Below are 23,680 nucleotides of genomic sequence, written 5' to 3' on the forward strand. Positions count from 1 at the left end.
CTCTTGGTATTCTTACTCAAGAACAAGAGATTCATCTGATGACTCTGACAAATGATTCTGTTATAATTCTTCTGACGATGAAACCAAAAGTCCATGCTCGACTTTTAAAGATAGTGATAACAAGACTTGTTTGATCACGTATGAAACAGATCATGACGATTGTAGTCTTCCTAACTACATCAAGTTATAAGAGAATGAAAAACCATGTTCTACAACTACTGGTGATCAAACGAAATCTTGTCCAAAGGAAACTTTGCACTGATTACGTGAGACAGATCTAAGGAATACATCCTTCAGTCACTTGAAAGAAAATTTATACTTTTTCAAAATACTATGGTAAAAGTATTAAAAGAATCTTGTTGTCTTAAGAAACTGAAAATTCATTCCTCAATAGAAATATATGACACACTCCAACCCAATAAAATCAACTCAAAGGAATCAGATAAAAGAGTTGATGATCACTTCTGGAAAAAAGATCCATCTCGTTCATGTCAAACAATATCTGTTTGCATGAAGATAGTTCCCTTGCTGAACGTTTCTAGAAAAAGGGAAGGAAATAATTTCTGCCAAATGAAACAATCAGGGAATATGTTCCAATAATCATTTCCGGTGATCAAGCTGATGTGCATAATTAGAGTTTCCTTAGAATGAGAAAATCGTATGAAAATCTCATTGATATAATTAAGAGTGACTTATATATTTCTTAAAATTTTCACATTAGTACAATTTCTTCTTGGGAGAAAATACTTTGGGCAGAAATCTCCAGAAAGAAACATGAACTATGTTTCCGATAATTGTTGTAAGCATGATAAGGCTTACTCCGATATAACCTGGTTGTATGGAGTTCGTGGACCCTCATCCAAATCGTGTTCATAAATTTCGGTTGAGGAAGCACATAAAACTAGAGATCATGTTTTTGTGTCTGTATCTGAAAAATTTGTGCCAATTTTTGGATAATCTGTGAATCCATCTAAAAAATTGTTCATGTTTATCATGATATTCCAAATTAACATTTATTTGAAGTTTTCGAATTTTCATAAATCTTCCAGCATGAGAGTTTCGGACACAGTAAACAAAATATAATCTATATATATTTTGGGGGATAATTTTCGTTATCTCCCCTGGAAAGATCGTTAATTTGACTTACCTCCCCTATGGAGATTAAATTAGCAAAACCTCATTTTGTCATATATTTTGTTGGTTCTCCGGTTAGCTGACATGACAGTAACATACACGTGGAAAAAAAGTAAATTTTTTCGGTGAAATACCCAAATTATCCTCATCTTCCCCGATAAATTAAAACCATAAAAAAAAAAAAAAAAAAAAATCTCTAAACCGTTCCTTAAACTGCCTAATTTATAACCCTATGATTTAGATCGAGAAGCAAATCAAGTTCTTCCTCTTTTTCTTTCTCATTCAGTTGTTGCTGGTGAAAAAGGGGATTCTTAGTTGTTTTCAATTGAGAGAGGGTGAAGAACACTTGAGAGTTCGAAGGTCAGATGCGTTCGGAGATGAAGAATGAGATTGCAGATTAGAGAGCTAAGAAGGAAAAACATATTGGGTTGAAATTGGGATCGTTTGTCGACTGACATTGGGTTTTCATTGAAGTTATTTAGACAATTAACAGAAACAAATTAGGGTTCTAGGCTCACTGCTATTTTGGTTCGTTCGAAATTTCTCAATTGAGAAACACACAGAACTTTGAGAAGCAATGGTGGTTGACGGTGGTTGTACAGAGAGAAAAAAAAATGAAACGAATTGGGGTTTTTGATATAATCTAAAGATAGTGTTAACTGAGATGAAAGCCAAGCAATTTTTCATGGAATTCGATTATTTACCATACAAAGGTGTCGGTGGTGATAGATTAAATCTTCTGGTATCAAGAGCAGATAGGTATGTGCTTCCATGGCCATAGCTTCGAACAAAGATGGATTTGAGTTTTCAACAATACAAGGCCTAAATTGGGGATCTGTTGAAGTAATGGATTGATGACTCAAGGGATTTGAACAAGAAACATAAGTAATAAGAGATGTTGCTGGGAAATTGAGATGGTTATGAGCAAAAAGAAGAGCATGGATCTGTAATTTAAGGTGTTGCCATTGATTTCTGGTGATATGGGGAAGTTGATGGATCTGGCTTCAACTGATTAATGGCGGTCACAATTATCAGGCAGTAAGATTGATTTTTTTTTTCCAATCTGATTTCTTCCCATCGGAGATTAGTTAGTCATCCAAATGATTTATGGGCACAAATCTTAAAAGAAAATTATTTCAAAAAAAACTGGTTTACTATCGAAGAAGAAATCAAATGCTTATTGGATTTGGAACTGTATCCTACAATGTATAGCACACATCAATAAATACAGTATATGGGAGGTAGGAGATGGTTCTTCCATTAACATCTGGGAAGACAGATTGCTTTCAGCCAGAGCTGAGACTCTGGAAAAATTCTATCCAAAGGGAGTTGAACATTATGTTACTCCATTCTATCATTGATAACTCAGTAGTGCAGGAAATTCTAAATATCAACCTATTTACTACAAGAACTGGTCACCTGAAGCAAGACAAACTAGGATGGACATTGACCAAAAATGGGGATTTTATGTCAAGTCTTTGTATGCCAAGTTTCTCAAACCTTCCGTTCTGGTTTCTCATGATCTAAGAAGTTCTGGAAAGGCGTATGGAGTATGGATACGTCTCAGAGAATAAAAAAATTTATCTGGAAATGCTTGCAAGATGCATTACCAACCAAATCAAAGATCAAATCAGCTATAGATGAAGACATCACTTGTGTTTTTTGTCAATCAGTGGGGGAATCTACTTATCATTTGTTTTTTTAATGTGCATATGAAAAAGCTATTTCGAATTTACCTTCAATGGAAACACGGGGAGTGTATCTTACCTCTAACATTGTTAATAAATCTTTATTAGATCACTACAATGACTGGAAAACAGGAAATCTACAATCCATATCTATGGCATTGGCAGCAACTAAATGTTGGTTCATATGGAAAGAAAGGTGCGCCTTAGATTTTTTGAAAAAAAAAGTAGAACACCGGAACAATTATCCATATATATTACTAGGCACTTTGTTTATTGGCACCAAGAAAACAGGAATCAGAAAAAGACAACTAGCAGTTTTCCAAAGACGTTAAATATTAGTTGGACTTTACCTTCTGCAAACACAAATAAACTAAACTGCAATGCTTCATGGTTGTCTGAAATTACTAATGCTGGTTTTGGATTTATATTGTGTAATTGGACAGGAACTTTCCAAGCAACAGCAACGGGAAGTTGCGGGACCTTCTCAGCAGAAGAGGAAGAAGTTGTATCTCTTCTCAGAGCTACTCAATGGGATGTTAAGAACAAAATACAACATCTGGTGAAGAGGATAATCAGACAACAATCAATTATCTACAAGGCAAAGAATCAACAGTCCAATGGCAATGCTTAGCCATTTTAGAAGAAGTAAAGTTATTAGCATATCAACTAGTTTCCTTTTTAGGATTTCATTATGTGGACAGGAGAGCCAACAAGGTAGGAGACTTGTTAGCAAAAAAGGGAAGAAGCACAACCACTACAATTTTTTGGAATGACCAATTTCCTAGTTTTTTAATTCCTGCAATTGCTTTTGACACTGTTAAAGCCTATGAAATTTGTACCTTAAATAAAAATATATCTGTAGGTTCTCTAACTGATGCTAATCCAAGAAATCCAGTCATTGGAAGAGCTAATCAACACGAGTTGGTGTCTAAAGAGACTAAATATGCAGATTAACGGAAGCCCAGTAATATAAGTCTTATTTCCAAAAAAAAAAAAAAAAAAAATCTTCCCATTGGATTTCTTCGACCGTGAGTTTCAAAGTGGTGGTTATGTGGCCGGGTTTTTTTTTCTTGGTTTAATGAACAGGAGAAGGTGGGGATATTTTAGGCAGTTTGATCAATTTATTTTTTCTTTCTGCCACCTGTATAAAGATGGTGATTCAGCTAACTGTTCTTGGACAATATGTAACGACAGGAGGTTTAGCTAATTTAATCATTGTATGGGAGGTAACTCAAATTGGCGATCTTTGCAGGGGAGGTACCGCAAATTACCCCTATTTTGGGAAAATACTTTGTATTTTCGGTCCGAAAGTTGTCTCTTCTTAAGAGAAACTTTCTCTTTCTTGTATTGAAAAACCATGATTAATTCTTATTTAAATTCTTGAGCATGCCTCCAATAACTCGCAGTATTATAAAGGTAAATAAGGAGGAAGCTCAAAGAGTTAGGGATTGTCAAGGAATCAATACAGAAAGGAAGAAGAAGATCATATCAAAAAAACATTTCTAATTATGAATCCGGTAGTTTTACTGCCCAAGATGAGTCATATATGTTGGTTTACAACCTTCAAGATCCAAAAGAAATTAAGTGGATACCCTTATGATAGTATGATTAACCATATCCATGGTTTTGACGAACTAAGAACCAATCTTATAATAACAGTTCGAAATCAAGATTGGCTAAATGATAGGATTAAAGAAACAAAAGATGATCTTGTAGACATGAAGGAACAAGTTGAGAAGCTTGAAAAAAAGAAGTGGTTGCTGACAAGTCGACAAGCTTCAAGATTTTGAACACTAAAGAAACTTCAGTGAACGATTATATGTTGTAATACTTGATCCAGTAAATAGACATCCATGTATTGATTTATTTCAATATTTTTGTGTAAGGTATATTTTTGAATAAAACAATCAATTATTTATGAATAAAATTACGATTTTATAATTTTTCTTGTGATAGTTTCCGATTGCATAGCCTGTGTATGAATGCTTATATTTTTCCAATGTGATATTCGGTTATGAGATGTCTGATTTCGGTTTTCTACCCTATACTCGATCTCATATGATGATACCCTTATGATTCTGGTGAATTTTTGTTTTAGCGAGATTAAATTATAGCCCATGTTGGTAGGCTTTAACAAAGGATCATAAGGAGTTTTGATTGAAACTCATATGTGAAAAGTCAAATATGTTGAATCAATTTGTATTTACATGACTTGTGGTTAGCATAACATATGTGTTTCAGGTTTTGAACTTTAGTTATTGGCACGCATTAGTTAAAACCGTTTTAATCTTTCTCTAGTAAAGGTTGCCTTTGTTGTTGTTATTTTGTTCTTGTGAAAGGATGACAACACACTGGGGAAGATTTCTTATTTGAACTTTCACTTGATGATATATCTCTCTGGGCAGAAGTGACTGCGGAATTTGAAGTAACGATTTTATTTGTTAGTTAATTGTTTTTCCTGTTTAAGAAAAGCTTGTGTTTATTGCATATATTTTTCTTTTGCTTAAAAAAATTACGGTACAATCGATATGTTCCATTATATTGTGTATGCATTGTTTATTGTGATTCAATTATTTCCCGTTAAGAAAAACTGTGTCAGTTTATTTGACTTAAGAGTTGGTATCTTCTTTATTGATTGGTATCAAATGTTTTTGCTTAACGAAATTCGGTGCAATTGCGGTGATGTTGTATATATTTGTTTCAATTTCTTCCGGTTAAGAAAAATTATTGTACAAGTCAATTTATTTTGGTTTATATGAATTGTTTAAGGCTTAACAAAATGCGGGATCATATGTTTAATCCAAATGGATTCTGGATAATAGAGATTAAGTTAATTCTGATCTTATTTAGACTTATCAAATTGGGGATTTGGTTATTCAAGTCTAAATGAATGCCTTGACAAGAAAAACTAGTTAATTAACCTAGTGTTTGTCTTGTCTAAAGGGAAAGGTATAAGTTATTGTTTGAATAATTAGAATCTGATGAGAGAAATCTAATCTTTATTTTGGTCTTATCGAAATAAGCGATTGTACATGCACAATCGGTCCAACAAGGGAATTGAGTATCGTAGTCAAATTGTTGGATTTTAGGGAAAATTGTTTCGGTAAATTGTTTCTTTGATAACATATTAAACTAAGTTACTTTGTAGTTTTAATATTGGTTATCTAAAGTGGTATGTGAAATCTCTGTGCTTAACTTTTATAGGTTTCTTACAAGTCTTTTACATTTTAAGATCCTTTCGGTTTGTCCTTTATTTTCTCGAATCTTTGTCATTTCGCGACAAAAAGAGGACGAAATATATAGAATAAACAAGTGATTTATTCACTAAAGGAATGACAATTATGCTCAGACATTATATCTAACAAAAAAATAAAACATTGATTAAGGGGAAGAAACAAATCATGTTGAAGTATTCATCAAGGGGAGAAACAAATCATGTTAACATGTTGTTGTTTAATACTATGATTTATGCTTACATGCATCTATTATAGCTCCTTTCAAATTTGGTCATCATTGTTAGCATGGCCAGTTTGTGCGCGTAGCTAGAAGGAAAACATCCAATCATCCAAAAACATTTAAAGTTACTCATTGTTAAACATGTGTCAGTTAAATCTTTGAGAAAGAGTTCAGATAATACCGGTGTTTATAGGCATTTCGATGCTGAATATGTTAAATGCTCGTGTTAATTCTCATTTAATTCCTGCACTTTATTGGTTTTATGGCTTGAATTTTGCCATTTACTTTGTCGCTTTTCCTCACTTGGATGTACTACTTGAAAAATGGTAGTTACAACCATGTGAAAAAGAAATTTAAGCGCAAAATTTTGGCGGTTTGATGTAAATTTTTGAAACCTATTCTGAGGTATACTGAATTTTTTGAAGGCATACTAAATAATGTCAAAATAGGGTCACTAAATAAAAAACAACACCACCCCTTATCCATCCTTTTTGATAATGGCTTAACTATCCTCACATAATTAGTATTAATGATTATGATTAGGTTTGATTAGCTAGGAATTTTAAGGATTGATTAAAAATTAAATTATTAGTGGTAAATTAGTGGAAAATCAAATTTATGTGAGAGAGTTGTGGTTTTTGAGAGGAAGAAGAAGAATAAGTGAAAAAAACTTGGATTTTGAATTTTGAGATTTTAGTGAATAGAAGTGACCAAAATGTGTGATTCAAATCAGAGGTATATTATATACGAGGTTTAATTTCTTTTTATAAGTTGAATCTGTCAAAAAATTGAATTTTTTTAAAACCCAGATCCACTGACCGGATGAACAGCTCGGCTGATAACTTTTCAGCCGAACCTCAGTTTTTTGAAAATATACCTAGGTTCGGCTGACAAGTTATCAGCCGAACCTGAGTATATTTTCAAAAAAACCGAGGTTCGGCTGAAAAGTTATCAGCCGAACTTCACTCTGTAATTGACGAATTTAGGTTCGGCTAATTCGAACAAAATCTAGTAAAGTCGCATTAGCCGAACATAGTGTTTCTCTAAATCATACACTAGGTTCGGCTAAAAATTGATACTCCAAGACCATCCGAACTGATCTTCTGAAAACCCGAATTTCATCTTTGAAATCATATTCTATCGATCAAACAAAATAAAATCAATCAAAAACAAGATGGGTTTGTTACATATATATTCTAACACGAATTTTTCAGAATTTTTAGACAGGTACTACTATTAATATTCACAAGCGCTGGTTAAACATCCTCAACAGCCTCAATCAGCAGAAGCATCATCTAGAGCACCAATTGAAGGAAGCAACTTACCTTCTAATAGATCCTTGCTGGCCACACCTCCAGTTGAGATGTGGTTCATCTTGTGGGCGAAACCTAATGTCTTCATAGCCACAATTGAGTCACCACCTCCAATGATGATCGTTACTCCTTTCCTGCTAAGCTCAGCCAGCTTCCTAGCAATAGCCTGAAATAAGTTATAACACATTTTAGAAGAAGATATGGAGTTAGGGAGGAATAGCTTGCCATTTGCTACTTCTATAAACTGTATAGCATAAAATAATCGGAAAGATAGAAACTAGATACGTACAATTGTTCCATGAGAAAACCTGTCGAGCTGGTACAATCCCATGGATCCATGATATATAACGGTCTTGGCGGAATCAAGATATGCATTGAATGCATCAATGGATTCTGAACCGATATCCATATTCATCCACCCATCTGGGATAGTACATGCTGCTACAGTCTGCAACAAATAACATCTATTACTCACTCATTAACAACGTCAGTATAACCAGACACCAAGGCAACCAGATATGCTGTGAAGTTTAAAAGTGCGTTAGGAAACAAACCTTGCAGTTCGCATCAGGAGCACATTTGTCAGCAATCACAACATCAATCGGTAAGTGAAGAGACACTTTCTTGACCTTAGCCTTCTCGATAATTGACTTTGCAGCATCAATCATATCTTCCTCAACAGGAGATGATCCAACAGGTAGGCCATTAGACCTGTTAAATGTGGAGATCATTCTGCCACCTAACATTAAGATATCAACTTTCTCCAACAAATACTCGATCACTCTTTATCTTTAGTGAGAGCCTAAAACCACCAACAATAGCAACAAATGGCCTCTTAGGATTCGTCACAGCTCCAACAAAATTATAGATTAAACCAGGATCTCATTCATTCAGTATTTAAAGCAAAAAACATGAACACCATACAGAAGCATGTACAATATTATAAGCTTTTCAGAATAGGACTCTAGAATTTAAAAGGTAGGAAAATAATAAACCATGTACTAATCTGCAAAAAAGTGTTGCTCTGTGAACTGTATACACCTAAATTTCTGATATGAAATGTAGTAAAACGACCTCATTTTTTATGATCTTTTAAACATAAAAATGAAAGCTTGTTGCATCCAAAATGTGCAATCATTACAAGCGTCCAGAATAGGTATATGGAAAAGGAGTGAATTTTAATGATCACAATCATGGCAGGCCAGCTTAGCTCAAGAGTAGCAGTACTGAAAACAGATGATGGATGTTGTCAAAAATATATGGTGCACTAAAAACTACAAAATGGCATACCTTCTGCACAAGGAATCCAGCCACGGATGGCCTTAAGAATTTAGTGACTCCCACCGAGGAAGCATCAGTTCTGTGAGCAGTTAGAAAACAATCATTAACATAGAGGTACGCAACAGATGCTAGCTTCCTTGCAAACTCGGGGTCATTGATCAATTCTCCTTTGTAGAACCTCACATTTTCAAGGAGCACAACACCTCCATTAGGGACTGCGGCAACCAAGCTCTGAACTTTATCCCCGATACATCCATTTGCCATTTCAACCTGTTAAGGAGACCAAAACCAAATAAGGACATTTACAAGGTACAAATTCCATTAACAGTGTCACTTAAGGTTAAAGAAAACTCACTCTGACTCCAAGGAGCTCAGACAGTCTAGACACAAGATGCCTCAAGCTGTACCTACAACCCCCTGGGACTCCCTGTAAATCCAACAATTCCAGTAAAATAAGTTCAATTGAAAAGAAACTATAACATAATATAGAAAACCACACCATAATCAAGGAGCCTCAGACATTAACCACTAAATCAACCAATAAAGGGGTCCTTCCTACACCCTATAACATCACCTAATTTCTTTGCAATCACCATGTTATTCTGTACCGAATGTTGTTGTGAAATCTTTAAAATATGCATTGCAATAACGTAACGGAAAACATCTATACCATGACTGCAAATGCTAAGACATAAAATTTTATATTCAGCCATCTAGTTGTTCTGGGGGAGAGAAAACAGACAAAAACGTTGAAAAATTGTTTAATTTCCACATCATTCTGACGATGTGATAAAAAGTTAATGGTACCCAATCAAACATATCAAGAAAGCATGGAGACACAAATATCCATTCTGCTACTCATTCATATTATCAATCCACAAGTCTATTCTGAGAACCACGAGATGAAGACAGCTCAAAAACAACTCTAAATGAGTAAAGGGAAAACAAAACTACGCCTCCCAAAATCTCGTATATTCATTCATTTATCCAGTCCAGAGATGGTAATATATACCACGCTGTTCATTCATACTAAGCTCATATAGGGAATACAGAGACCACATTACTAGAGAAGACTCAACTTGTGTAACTACATAAACAACCAGTTCATTTACAATTTGCAGACTTGATGATGTGATAAACAGTCGAGTCGTTTTGAGATTTCTTAATGGTATCAAAGCAAACATCTGATGAAAGCATGGAGAATACCAATATCCATTCCACTACGTATTCATATAAATCTAGGTACAAGTCTATTCTGAGAACCATAAGAAAAGTATACCTCAAAAGGAATTTTAAAGGAGTAAAGGGAAAACAAAAATTACACCTCCCCTAATCTCGCATACTCGTTCATTTATCCGGTCCACAGACAGTAATGCCGCTGCTACTTGGTACTAAGTTCACATAGAGAGTGTAGATAGCAAATTATTAGAGAAGACTCAATTTGTGTAGCTACATAAACAACCAGTTTATTTGCAATTTGCCAATCCACATTCGATGGATAACAAACACTAACAACCATGGTTGATGTACATTGTTCAGCAATAAGCATTTGCTAAACTTCGAATTTGATCCCAATTAGATAATCAAAACTGCATACAAAGTGTAGAAACACAAGACTTGTACAAATTCGGAATTTCATATAAATTACCATAAAGTATACACTAACATCTTACAAATTACCCAAACCTAGCGAGTGAAACTTAATTTTCTTTACACCTTTAGTGATTTATTCAAAGAAATGAAACAATGTAATCTTCACCTACTTTCATTAGGAATAATCGATTTTCTTCTAAACCATGACAGCAAATGCTCCTAAAGCATGTTTTATTGATCTTTGTGGTTTAATTCGCCATACAAATTCATGATTCAGTAAAGTAGGGTACTGAATTAGCAAATTAGACAGACATTTGAGCCCAAAGCACAAAATCAGTTGTTCTTCTGCGTTTAATTAGTAGCTTTTTCGACTATTAGCTTTTTCAACTTAACATCATTATTAAGTTGTTCTTCTACGTTTTTCTTCTTCCCTGCCTCTCTTTTCGTTCTCAAAATGAGCTGCAAGTGTTTTTTAACTTGGAAGGAAGAAGTGATAAATACAATATGGAAACCCCTATTTTAACCTTTTTTGTAGATCTGAGAATAGACGCGGTAAAATTTTCAAAAGTAAAAATAATGAACTGAATTTTACTCGGTTCAGACGAGTTAAATCAGCTCGAATATCGGACGAGTAAACTCACGTGCCTGCCCATAGTATTGTCATCAATTAAGTAATTTCTTCTCCTCTTTTTTTTTTTTTTTTTTCTCACACTCTTTCTAACTCTTTCTAAAATTCCTTTTCCATCTTCTCAAGCTCTCCAAATTTCAAAGAAGAAGAAAAGAGAATTCCGTTTTTTGTCAGTAAGGATTTCAACAAACAACACACCAGAGATTATCCGCATGTAAGTATCTATACTGTTTCATCTTCTTCTTGTTCATACTCACAGATCCTGAAATTTTGATAGATTTTTTGGGTTTTTGTGGTAAAACTTGGATTATTTATAGTATATATTGAGTTTTGTATTTGGATCTGATGAAAATTGGTGTATGAATCTGATTCAGGGGTTTAGAAAAGTGCGAATTGGACTGAATTTAGGTTTTCTAATTCTGGATCTGATTATGAATCGGAAAATTAGGATTATTAAGTTTGCTGGATCAGTAGGAAGACTTTAACGGGAGAGATGTTGTGTTGATTGGATGTGTAAACGATGTCTTATTTGTTTTGGATGTTGAATTTGAGTTTCTTTTGTGTCTAATTGTGCAGGATAATGTAAATAAGGTTAAAAATGTCTTCACCTCAGGATCCGTTTTACATTGTTAAGGAAGAAATTCAAGATTCTGTAAGTGCTTTCTACTTTTGTCACTCTTATGGTGAAGTTTTCTTTGATTTTGCATTGCTTTTTCATTTCATTGATGTTGTTGCGATTCATTCGTATGGGACACACAGCAGTGAGTTTGTTTCGAGATAGTGTGACAATTACTGGCTTACATGAATTGTTTGGTTTTCTTCTTTTCGCGTGGTTGTGATCATCGTTAGTAACCTTTCACATGAAACTTAGAACAACTTAATAATGATGTTAAACTATGTAGTAAAAGTGCATAAGATTTGCCTAAATTGAGTATATCTGTATATGCTTAAACATCACATACTTTAGAAGTTAGCCGAGAATTGCAGATTATGTGCAAGAGTATTTGTGCTTCTAAACTGTGAATATAGTAATTAGAATGCTGGCACAATATCTAGTGGGTAGTAGACTACTACTGCTGGCATAGTAAATCAGATTCTTTCTGTAAAAAATGAGATCAGTAAGTAAGAACGCTGGTATCATATCGTGTTTTTTCTGATGGAAAGGATGGAATACTTTTGCTATTGTTATTGTTGTTATTGTTGATGATGGTTGGCTGTGTTTGGTTCTTGTTGTTTAGTTTTGTTTACTTGAAGGCAAAGTTCATGATTGCTCCACCGGACTTGTAATTGTGGTGTAACAACTTGGGTAAATTGAGTGTATTATTATATATCCTTTGGCATCATAGAGATCAGCCGACAATTTTTCTGTATAAGTTTGAATTGTAAACAACATACTAACCAAAATATGTACATGGAACCTGCTGCATATGAGTCCTTGGATGGTAATAGTATATCATATACATAGGAGTGCTGGCATTTTATGGTATATCCTTTATGATGGCAAAGCTAGAAGAACTTTGTTGATGATATCTTGCATATGTTATATATTTTAGATTATTTGAAGATTTGTTCATGATTGCTCCAGTGTCCTTGCATTGACCTGTAACTGAATGTCTTAAGATTTTATGGTCAGATTGATAAACTACAATCCACTTTTCACCAATGGGAGACTGTCCCTGCAAACACCGAAGAGCGAGTGCATCTAACAAAAGAACTACAAACTGGTTGTGAAAGCATTGAGTGGCAGGTATTCCAATCAGTTTGACAAATAATTCCTTATACGAAATTTTGCTAATATAGTACGTAGTTTCGTTTCTGTAGAAGAATTCAAAAAAGGCACTTGTACTTCCTTATAGAGACTTGACAATTTTACATTGTGAACAGTTTAAGTTACATGTACCATTGTTCTTTTATTCCCTAACAGCGGCTGCTGTAAACTTTAAAAATTTCCACCTATACCTTCTACACATTGTAGCATATTCCTTGGCACTTCATGCCCTCTGTATCTGCTGAACATTTAATTTCTTGATAGGAAGGTGGATGAATTGGATAAGGCGATTGCTGTGGCAGCTAGAGACCCTTCTTGGTATGGCATTGATGAAGTGGAGCTTGAGAAACGTAGAAGATGGACAAGCACTGCTCGCACTCAGGTATGTTGGAAGAATCATCCGTTGGAGACTTTTAATTTAACACTCTAGGTCATACAGTCATTATTTCAATTTTGTTGTACCTAAACCTGAGCAAATAAATGAAGGTTTTTAAATATTCTGAGTTATTTGCATTTTGTGTACTTATTCGCGAGTTTCTCTTTAAAAAAAAATTCCTGAGTTAATGAAGAAAATGTTGAAGATAGTGATGATTTGACAATGAACAAACTTAAAGAAAGCTGCCTGGTATTCGGCTTTTTGGGTCGTTTTCTTTGAACAATTTCTGCCTTCAAGTTGATTAAAAAAAAAAATTGTTACTTTAGGTGGGTGTCATGAAGAAAGCTGTCGAAGCTGGAAAAGCTAGAAGTGCGAACGGTATGCGCCAGGAGCTAATGAGGGTCCCTAATGATCCTTACCAGGCAGGCAAATCCAGCTCATATGCACCACAAGATAATGATGATTTCATATCATCTGAGTCAGATAGACAGATGCTCCTCATAAAGTAATCCCCTCTCTTTTATTCCCCAGTGGTCCAACGAATACCAAGATACAGATTTGATTCTTACCGATTGCTTTTTACCAACTGGCTTTTCTAGGCAACAAGATGATGAACTGGATGAGTTAAGTGCAAGTGTGCAAAGAATTGGAGGAGTGGGGCTTACTATACACGAAGAACTTACAGGACAGGTAGAATTTCTGATTGTTATTCCTTTTGTAAGGTTGAAGTATTGTCTTGTTTGTTGGAATTTGAAGATACTAGGTTACTGAAGTCCCACAATTGCTGTTCAGCATTAGAGATTGTTAGATTTTCGTAATGGAATCTGTCTCTTAGGATTGCCTTCCCCTGCAGTCACAAGTCATGTTAACTTCTTTTTAATATCATATGTTATTTAAGTATGTCAGTCTTAGAACGGGCATAGTTTATCAGGTAGAATTATGGCCATTCCTTTTGTAAGGTTGAAATTTTGTCTTCTTTGTTAAAATTTGGAGATACTAGGTTACCGAAGTCACCCCCTTGGTCTTGCTGTCCAGCATTGGAGATAGATATTGTTTATGAAACTGTCTCCTAAGATAGTCTTCCCCTGCAGTCGCAAGTCAGAGCCACTGCTTATAATCTCATACTTCCATTAAGTATGTCAATGCTATTGCTAGCACAGCCACAGTTTACCAAGTAGCTACTGCCAAGTTTTCCTGAGTTTATACAGGGACCTCTTTTTATATATGTTTTATATACTAAATTTTGAACATTTTGTTTCAGTTTTCATACATAGTAACTAATAATCTTAATTGTGCAACAGGAGAAAATCATACATGAACTTGGATTAGATATGGAGAGTACTACAAATCGTCTTGATTTTGTTCAGGTATAGCTGCTTCTGAGCATATCTATCAGTGTTACCTATAAATATTTTCTTGAGTTCAACCTTTTAAGAGGATACATGAAGGGATTACCCTCTTTCATGTATTTAACAAAATAGAACCTACTTCAAAGCCATATATGATATACTAGATTCAAACCTTTTCTGGTAAATCCCAATCTGATGGAGGAAAATTAATGCTTATTTGCTGCAGAAAAAAGTGGAGATGGTTATGAAGAAAGCTGGAGCAAAGGGACAGATTTTGATGATTATATTCTTGGTAGTTTTATTCATTATTCTGTTTGTTCTTGTGTTCTTTACCTAAAGTTCATAGATATCGAGAGAGGGAGAGAGATAGCGAGAGTGTTTGGTAGCCGAATCAGTACATAGATGTGTTAATTGCAGACATTGAATTTCTTGAAATAAATTCACTTTTGTCAAAAAAAAATTTATTATGATGCTTGAAAAAAAAAAATGTTCAGCAAATTCAGACCAAAACATTCATTTTTGCCTGACGATTGTTGGCGTCTGACAATTGCAAGTTGCAACACGTTAAACTACACCTCAAGAGGTGATTGCTTTTTGCAACATCCCAAGTCAGGGTGTCCAAGTTTTTCAGATTTTTCAATTTTGTCGAACCTGGTTTGATGTTTTTGTTGAACCTGGCTTGAAGACTGCATGTCCTCTGTCTGAACAATTATACGCCTGACAATTGCAACATGTGAAACTACACCATAAGGGGTAATGCGGCCGTTTTGCTGGTTCAGCACCCTGAGCCTGATGCCGAAGCTTACCCGCTTTCCGGTTTTTCATTTGCTCAAAGACATGGGACATATTATATCCACATTCTAGCAAGTGGGGGTGATCCAAATGAGTTAAATCCAGAAAAATCATCAGAGAAAAGAAGCAAACAAGTTTTCCCAGTTTCAAAAAGAACTGACGATACAAATTTTCTTTCATTCTTTATCTCACTCTCATTCATCAAACTTCCTATAAAATACACACACTGGCAATCTCCCTCAGGCCTCAGCAACAACAACAACAACACTGTAAGGGTAATAATCTTTACTTCTCTTCTCTTGTACATACATTACATTTTTCATTTCAAAGATGAAACCGAGAACCGTTAATGATAAAACAACCGACTCGAAATCCAGACAGTAACGAGGAAAACCCTAGAAATAAAAACCCAACATATCCTAAACTAATCGATATGGTTGATTGCACACAAAATGAGCTATTAACACTACATGTATCCCCATCATTTCTCAATGTTCTTACCATTGTTGTTCCTGCCACATTTGCTGATACCAGCAAATACGCAAACACCTAGTGAGCATACATAAAATCAATCAGAAAAAAAAAAAAACACAATCACTCCCCCAAAAATCAAATTCCCATCATTTCAATTCAATTCCTTTCAATTGAAATTCCATTGCATACCTGGTCATGACTGAAATCAAACCAGACTTGAATGGTTTCAGGAAAAACAGTAGTTCCTTTCAAAATCTCCCAAATTGAAGCACCCATTTCAGCTAATGAATATACAGCAACAATCCCATTTGCAGCTACAACAACTCTGAATGACAAAAAATCAAAAACCCCAGTCAAAATTAGTCAAATTCGGTCAAAATGGGGGCAATTTGAACAAAATTAGAGTTTACCTAAGAGTAGTAAAATCAGCCCAAGAAAGTGAATTAGAAGAAGAATTAGTAGCCATGAAAATGGTAGAAGCAAGACAAAAACAGAAAGAAACAAAACGGAAAATGAGAATAAGAGTATTGAATCTACGGAGTTTCAGTAAAGAAACAGTAGAATGGAAATGATGGGGTTGATGGTGGTGGTGGTGTGGTGGTGTTGAAGTTTCAAGAACCCCATTTCTAAGTGATTCTTGAGGAGATCGCATCATCTTCTTGTTGTTGTTTTTTCTTGGAGAAAAGAGAAGTCATGAGAGGAAGGAGTAAAATAAGGCTCTCACTTTCTAAGAAGTGAAAGTTATGGGAGAATTAAAGGACTGATGTTGTTGATGTGATGATGATGGATGGGGTTGGGTTTAGGGTTCACGGGGGAGATGATGGCAAGAGATCCATGAGCATGAAGTGGTGAGAAAAGGATATGAAACAAAGAAAAGGAAACAAGTGATGAAAGATGAGTGAGAAAAACTAACTACAACTTTCTTTTCTTTTCTTTTTTTGTGTGTTTTTCTTTCTTCTTTCTTTTCTCTTCTATTTCCCATTCCTTTTCTCTACTTTTCCTTGTACTTGGTTTTATCTTTGGGGTTGGTTGGGCTAGTTTGCTAGTTAGGTTTAGACCAGGAGGAAGTGGATCAAAGGTTCTTCTAATTTGGTTGCCCGTGGTGACAGATGACAATATCAGTAACATGTGCTCAAAACTCGTCAGCATCGTATTCTTTATCGATAAAAAAATAATAATAATAATAAATTGTGTTCGTCGTGTCAGTTATCGTTGTATTATCATTATTCGTTGAAATTGATATCGTACGTTCGTTTCGACGACACTGGTCAATGCCGATTGAAACTGAGATCAAAACTCGTTAGCACCATATTCTTTATCGATCAAAAAACAAAAACAAAAAAATCGTCGTGTCAGATATCATTGCAGTCAGGAACGAACTCAGAAATCTATCTAGAATAGATCTAGAATATCAATAGTTGCCAAATGTGGTCGAAGATTAAAATATTAGATAAATATACAAGTAAAAGATTAAAATCGACACACTTAGATTACAAAATATGATCGGGGAAAGAAATTTATGATCTACGGAACGAAAATGAGAAAGTAAATGGATGAAAATAAACAAGTTTTATATTTTAAACAAAGGAAAAAAGCTACATTGATTAACAAAGGTAGGTTGACTACTAATTTTACAAAAAATTCTTAGAGGAAAATTAGAAACGCATTATTGCCCGGATTAGTCCCTTGTTAGACCCATCCCTAGTTGTGGTATCCGTATCCGTTGATGTTAATATTGTTATCATACGTACGTTTCAACGATATTGGCCAATGCGGATTGATACTGATCAGGGGCCAAACCAGGTTTCACATATTCAAATATTTTTGAGGCATACATATTCATTTTCCTATCTAAGGTGGGTTTATAAAGAGTGTCCTAGTAATTGGTAGATTACTAAACTACCCTTAATTATTTAAAATTACTTCAATACCCTTCACCTAAATTTAAAACATGAACTTAAACTAACCAAAATCCAAAATTGTTTTCAAAATGAAAAATCATTTTCATTCCTAACATAATTTAGAATCATTAACTAAACCATTTTGATTTTATTTTTCGTCGGTGATTAATTGTTGATTTATAAATCTTTGATCATTGATTAAAACCACAAGTATAAATGATTCGTGCGAAGCGTTCGCAAAGAGATTTAGCTTCAGATATGAATGTTTCAATCATTAATCATTTTGGAATCATTGAAATCATTTTCATTCAAACCGTTTTGATTTTATTTTTCGTCGGTGATTAATTGTTGATTCATAAATCTTTGATCATTGATTAAAACCACATGCATAAATGAGTCATGTTAAGCGTTGTGCAAAGAGATTTAGCTTCAGATCAGAATTTTAGAACCTAAATCATTTTATTTTATTTTATTTTAGAAGAACAGTTCGGCTGATAATTAAACATGAAAATGATAGCCGAACTTCACTTTGTCAAAGAACACACTTAATTTGGTTGTTCAATTTTTTATTCGAATCAGTCGAACCTAAATTCGTCAGTTACAGAGTGAAGTTCCCCTGATAACTTGTCAGCCGAACCTATGTTTTTTGAAAATATACCTAGGTTTTCCTGACAAGTTATCAGCCGAACCTAGGGTGTTCTTCCTATATGAAGAATACCCAGAGGTTTGGTTGTTATCAACCGAACTTCATTCTGTAATTGGCGAATGTAGGTTCGCCTGACAAGTTATCAGTCGAACTTCACTCTTGTAACTGACAAATTTAGGTTTGGAAGGTTCGAAGAAAAATTGAACAACCGAATTAAGTGTGTTTTTTAACAAAGTGAAGTTCAGCTATCATTTTCATTTTCATGTTTAATTATCAGCCGAACTGTTCTTCTAAAATAAAATAAAATGATTTAGGTTCCAAAATTCGGATATGAAGTTAATTCTCTTTGCGCTATGCTTCACACGACTCATTTATACTTGTGGTTTTAATTAATGACCAAAGATTTATGAATCAACAATTAATCACCGACGAAAAATAAAATCAAAACGTTTTGGTTAATGATTAAATTAGGTTAGGAATGAAAATGATTTTTTATTTTGAGTATGATTTTGGATTTTGGTTAGTTTAGGTTCATGTTTTAAATTTAGGTGAAGGGTATTTAAATAATTTAAAAAATTAAGCGTAACTTAATAATCTCCCCAATGTTAGAACACCCTTACAAGCCCACTCTAGACAGGAAAATGGTTTTTTATGCCTCAAAATAGGTTTCATTTTAATATGAAAAAACGTCAAAATAAATACAATTTCAGCTTGGGAGCCGGTTAGGCCGAGTGTTCATATCATGCTCCAAGTTGGCTCCACCCTTGACACTAACCATCGTTGATTGCAAATCTGATAATAATTGAACTGTGATTTTTATGCTTAATTCTGATTGCATTCATATTATCTTGCAAATTTAGTAGCTTAGTTACATTAATGAAGTCTTTAGTAAAAATTTAGTTACATTATCGAAATTTTGATGTTCTAAATAAATAAATAAAATATTAAACACTAATATTGGAATGGTACAGACTGATACGAGTTCGTATCATCCTGAGACGAAAACTGATACAAAATTGATACTTTTAAGGATCTTGTTTCAAATGAATTGGGATTTAGGAGTTTTATAAGGCGGGTGTTTTCGTGAATTCGTGACCAAAAATATCATACATGTTAATGGGTGTATTAGATTACTTGGAGTGCACCAAAATTCATATAAGATGAACTAAAAAGCGACTTATCTAATATGAACTTTGGTACCAGTAATCCAGTAGTCCCTATTGGTAATGTTGAAACATATGTTTCTATAACTCAAAATCTATCTCATAACCCAAATTTTGGATTGTGTAAAAACAATTACTTAATCTTACTTTGGCGACAAATTGAAATCTGGCCGGAAATCTTACCCTTCTGTTAACTTGGTCAGAATCTTAGGGGTTGAACCATGAGGTCAAGGGTTCGGATGTTCAGGTTCGAACTCGAGACATATTAGTACAACTACCAAGAGTCTGGCCAAAATAATAATTGGGTATTTTTATTTTTTATTGTTGTAGGGAGGAGGGGTTTGTCACCCAATTTGATCAATCCTTGAGCAATAGGGTACATCTGATTGCTATGACTATGGAATGATGTGTTTGTTATATTGTCTTGTCATTGCTCTCTTTCCTAGTTTCTTCTTACTTTCTTTTGTTCCCATTCCTTTCTCCTTTTTTTTCATCTACATTATCATACCTCCACATGTTTATTTGGCTGCTTAAGTTCTAAATTATAAAGAAAGTGGCCAGGCATGAGAAAGAATCCAAGTTCTAACATCATAATCTGCTAGAAGTTTTCACAACTGTCCCTTCACTTGACTGGTTAGGCTCCTGGTATACAGATGTCTTGGGTTCAAACCTTACCTGCATCGGGGAGAGACTCGAGTTTTTTCTTACCACGAGGAAAGAAAAATAAGGACACCCACCCTGATGCAAGTGGGATTTGAACTCCAGACTTCTCCAAATCATACCCCTTACCAACTCATGAATGATCGGACACTTCGGAAAAGTGTTTTTTCTCCCAACAAAAAAGTATTGTGTACATCTGCTTAGGACTGCATTTTCTCTTCATGTAGGGTTTCTCTTGATTAGGTTAAGAAGAAGCATCAAACCAAAGTTTATACATAAAAACAAAAACTCCGAATCAAACTTAACTGAATACACGTTTTTTTACCACTAAGAGAATTACTGCAAAATAAATAAACAGAAAAGAAAAAGATATAGATATAAGAACTTGAATTGAAGTTCCACAATTACTGAATCGGTGATACCACATGACCCAACAACCAGTCTCTCTTCTTCTTGTAGTTCGCTTGTGCAAACGAACGTTGACTTGGAGCAAATTTTGCATTGTCGCTTCCTTGACTGTGAGTTTGAAACCCTCTGACTTGCCATTCAGAAAAATTCTTGGGACTTCCTCACAACTCTGCTCACTTTCTTTTTAAATTCATCCCTCTTGTCTCTCCATTCTTTCTGCAAATTACCCCAACATTAACTACATTAGAAACCAAAGATATGACGCCCATGGCAAAAATAAATAAAACCACTATCGATCATTGTATACAACAACAGTGAAACAGGGCACTTACAGCGGCTTCAACATTTGCCGGGGATTCATCATTTGGACTTGAAAGCATGGAAATAATACTCAGAACGATGCTCTCAACCTGTAGATCAAACGTGCAAAAACAGAATTGGAGAAGATACTAAAAGAGTACAGTTTAGAGCATCAAAGGGAAATAAAGTAGAAGACATCTTTTAAAGGAAAGGTAGATAACTATTCCTTCATTGACAAAGAAAGAATATAGATATATGATACGGTGTTTCGTTCAAACAAGCTACTGTATATAAAAACAACTTTTCCAAAAATTCCACCTATCTCTGGATGAGCTTCATGGAACAAATCAATAAAATAAAATATATCGTTAGTTTTGACTCTACACATATAGATAGAGACAACATATTAAAGTGACCTGCTATGGATGGGTTTCATACAAAGTGTGTAACTAACAAAACCTCGGACACTCCTAGTTTTCAAACTCTTATCTTTAAGATCATTCGAGTATTCTGTAATAGACTGCTACTGCATCAATTGCACGAGAGTAAATGCCGAGAAAACAATAATTGCATCAGTATTTATACATTATTACATTTGCAAATCATTGGCGCCAAGTGACATGTGTTAAACAGAAATTTTAAGGCCTAGATTTCAAACCAAACATCCACTCGCAGCTCACAGGTCTCAACTGCTCAAAATTATCCTTGGTTCAATTAGATTGTGGTAATTGTTCTACAGTAATAGAGGTACTCTACTTCGGTATTGAGCGGAAAACTATTATCACATATGACAGAGACATCCTGTGACTTCTCGCTCCCCCTATATCCTACCGAATAACTCATTCATTCCCCAACCTAAAACACGTGGTTAGCTGATTATAGTTCATATAAAGTATGCTTATTGATAGATTTAGCTGTCCATGGACATAGTATAAGATAGATGACATGTACAAGCTCATAACAAGTACACAAGCCGATAAATTTCTAAATCCAATGACTGGTGAACCAAATAATGTACGAGAGGCAACGCAAAGTGGACAAGTTCAATGCATGAGAATGTTGACAAGATCATGTGAAGAGCACTAAATCTAAAAGGCAAGAAAATACCGTATGAACAGGCGTCCATCGCTCACTTGCAAGCTCGTAGCCATTAGGGTCATCACCAGGAGCATGGAGAATAGATATGCAAACCCGCCCATCAGCATAAACTATACACAATAATATAGCCAATCAATCAAAAAGTCTTATTATAAACAATATTTGAGAAAGAAGGAAAAAGATAGGAAGCTACTAACCATTAGGATGCCACATATCCGAAGTGAACCTTATTGTCGGAGGGCTATTTGGATAATTAGGTGGAAAGCTCATAATCGCATTAAAGTACCCTCCATCACTGCAATTGAACAAATTTAACAAACAATTTATTACAAGTAAGGTACTTCCGTGTACAAACAAAAGCCCCGAGGAGAAAACCAAAATCTTTACTATTTGAAATACAAACACAAACCCTAGATACAGAAACATCTAAAAAATTCTAGATCAAGCTTACACATATCAAGCTCAATCAAACACAAGCAATTCAATCAGCAATTGAACCCCAAATCAGCCATACACATGAACCAATAATCTAAAATTTCGATTTTATTTGAATTCCAATCAAACAAAAACCCAGAATCTAAAACTCCATATAAACATGAAATTCACAATAAAAATTCAATCTTTAATCTGTATAAACCTATATGAGAAATCCACAAAACAAAACTTACTAGAGAGTATCTGGTGGTCCAATAATTGTTACACTCCATTCAAAAACATTCTTATCATCAACCAGACCAGCTGAGAATCCATCAACAGGATTCCTACTAAGATCTGCAAACAACAAACAACCCAAATCAAAATCAATTTTTTCAATTCAAACCCTAGAAAAAAATCAAAAACATAAACTTTGATCATCAAACCTTTAAGCTGCTTCTGAAGAAGAAGACTTGCTTGTGTTGATTGACCCATCAAAGACTCCTTCACCAAAGATTGATTTTTTATTGGATTTGGATTGATGAAAGAAATCTCTCTCTATACTGCTGCAGCAATCTCAGAGATTTTTCACAGGCCGAATAAATTGCTAAAATAAGCCGACACTCTTATTTATAGGAGGGGTTAAACATATTTTTATTTATTTACAGAAATATATGGCCTTAGATTTACTTTATGAATAGGTTTTCTATTTTTTTTGCAAATTGAAAGTGAAAAAGAGTCCATGATTTTGAGATTGACTGAATTTAGACCACTCTCTCCTCTTGATTCTTTAGTTCTCAGGAAAAAGGGTAATTGATCCTTTTGGTCTAGTGGTGGCAATGTGGTATGGGTCATCTTACCTTTGGCCTAGGGATGGCATGGGCGATTAACCTTTGGTCTTGGTATCTTTTACTCTCTTTTTTTTATTGGTAAAAAAAATCAGGTGTCGATGAGTTTGGAAATAATTCTAATGACATTATCATTATATTACAGTGACATCGGTTAAAGGAACGATTTTAAAATAGGAAATTATAGTTAAGCGGATTTTTTTTACAGGAAATTACAGTTTAATAGGTTTCTTCTTGTGTGTTTCCACATAGTGGTTGTCAAAAAATTTTGATGAATTTGAGCTTACCAAGTATCTACAAATTTTGTAAACTCACAAACTTTTACACATGTAATTCATAGAATGTTGAACTTAAGCATCGGTTTCAGAACTACATAAGTATATTTTTTGA

General features: G+C 34.4%; 3 protein-coding genes and 1 pseudogene across 3 annotated transcripts; 1 reads left to right on the forward strand and 3 right to left on the reverse strand.

The window, feature by feature from the left end:
* Positions 1-7,553: 7,553 nt before the first annotated feature.
* Positions 7,554-9,585, reverse strand: LOC113343509 (annotated as a pseudogene).
* Positions 9,586-11,176: 1,591 nt separating this feature from the next.
* On the forward strand, positions 11,177-15,060 carry LOC113343545 (syntaxin-61-like). Its single transcript, XM_026587701.1, has 8 exons — positions 11,177-11,307; positions 11,670-11,745; positions 12,727-12,840; positions 13,130-13,243; positions 13,564-13,742; positions 13,837-13,927; positions 14,539-14,604; positions 14,813-15,060. Exons 2-8 carry the CDS (start codon positions 11,692-11,694, stop codon positions 14,921-14,923), a joined length of 729 nt encoding a protein of 242 aa, XP_026443486.1. The 5' UTR covers positions 11,177-11,307; positions 11,670-11,691; the 3' UTR covers positions 14,924-15,060.
* Positions 15,061-15,491: 431 nt separating this feature from the next.
* On the reverse strand, positions 15,492-16,819 carry LOC113343546 (CASP-like protein 4C2). The gene is made up of 3 exons (XM_026587702.1): positions 16,263-16,819; positions 16,042-16,177; positions 15,492-15,927 (listed from the first exon to the last, which is right to left on the reverse strand). The coding sequence occupies exons 1-3, from the start codon at positions 16,505-16,507 to the stop codon at positions 15,703-15,705; spliced, it is 606 nt and encodes a 201-aa protein (XP_026443487.1). The 5' UTR covers positions 16,508-16,819; the 3' UTR covers positions 15,492-15,702.
* A 3,614-nt stretch (positions 16,820-20,433) lies between these two features.
* LOC113343550 (ubiquitin-conjugating enzyme E2 7-like) lies at positions 20,434-23,055 on the reverse strand. Its single transcript, XM_026587706.1, has 6 exons — positions 22,889-23,055; positions 22,697-22,799; positions 22,226-22,323; positions 22,038-22,138; positions 20,963-21,040; positions 20,434-20,846 (listed from the first exon to the last, which is right to left on the reverse strand). The coding sequence occupies exons 1-6, from the start codon at positions 22,935-22,937 to the stop codon at positions 20,769-20,771; spliced, it is 507 nt and encodes a 168-aa protein (XP_026443491.1). The 5' UTR covers positions 22,938-23,055; the 3' UTR covers positions 20,434-20,768.
* Between the last annotated feature and the right edge of the window lie 625 nt (positions 23,056-23,680).

This window comes from Papaver somniferum, unplaced genomic scaffold (genome assembly GCF_003573695.1).
Source record: "Papaver somniferum cultivar HN1 unplaced genomic scaffold, ASM357369v1 unplaced-scaffold_6, whole genome shotgun sequence".
NCBI lineage: Eukaryota > Viridiplantae > Streptophyta > Magnoliopsida > Ranunculales > Papaveraceae > Papaver > Papaver somniferum.

Excerpts from the sequence above, each read along its gene's own strand:
- LOC113343545 (XM_026587701.1), top strand. The coding sequence starts at position 11,692 with ATGTCTTCACCTCAGGATCCGTTTTACATTGTTAAGGAAGAAATTCAA. Across the intron at positions 13,743-13,836 it reads AGACAGATGCTCCTCATAAA|GCAACAAGATGATGAACTGG; the intron begins GTAATCCCCTCT and ends TGGCTTTTCTAG. Across the intron at positions 13,928-14,538 it reads ACGAAGAACTTACAGGACAG|GAGAAAATCATACATGAACT; the intron begins GTAGAATTTCTG and ends ATTGTGCAACAG.
- LOC113343546 (XM_026587702.1), bottom strand. The coding sequence starts at position 16,507 with ATGATGCGATCTCCTCAAGAATCACTTAGAAATGGGGTTCTTGAAACT. Across the intron at positions 16,178-16,262 it reads GCTGATTTTACTACTCTTAG|AGTTGTTGTAGCTGCAAATG; the intron begins GTAAACTCTAAT and ends TTTGTCATTCAG. Across the intron at positions 15,928-16,041 it reads TTGATTTCAGTCATGACCAG|GTGTTTGCGTATTTGCTGGT; the intron begins GTATGCAATGGA and ends TATGCTCACTAG.
- LOC113343550 (XM_026587706.1), bottom strand. The coding sequence starts at position 22,937 with ATGGGTCAATCAACACAAGCAAGTCTTCTTCTTCAGAAGCAGCTTAAA. Across the intron at positions 22,324-22,696 it reads GGACCACCAGATACTCTCTA|TGATGGAGGGTACTTTAATG; the intron begins GTAAGTTTTGTT and ends GTTCAATTGCAG. Across the intron at positions 21,041-22,037 it reads GATGGACGCCTGTTCATACG|GTTGAGAGCATCGTTCTGAG; the intron begins GTATTTTCTTGC and ends TTTGATCTACAG.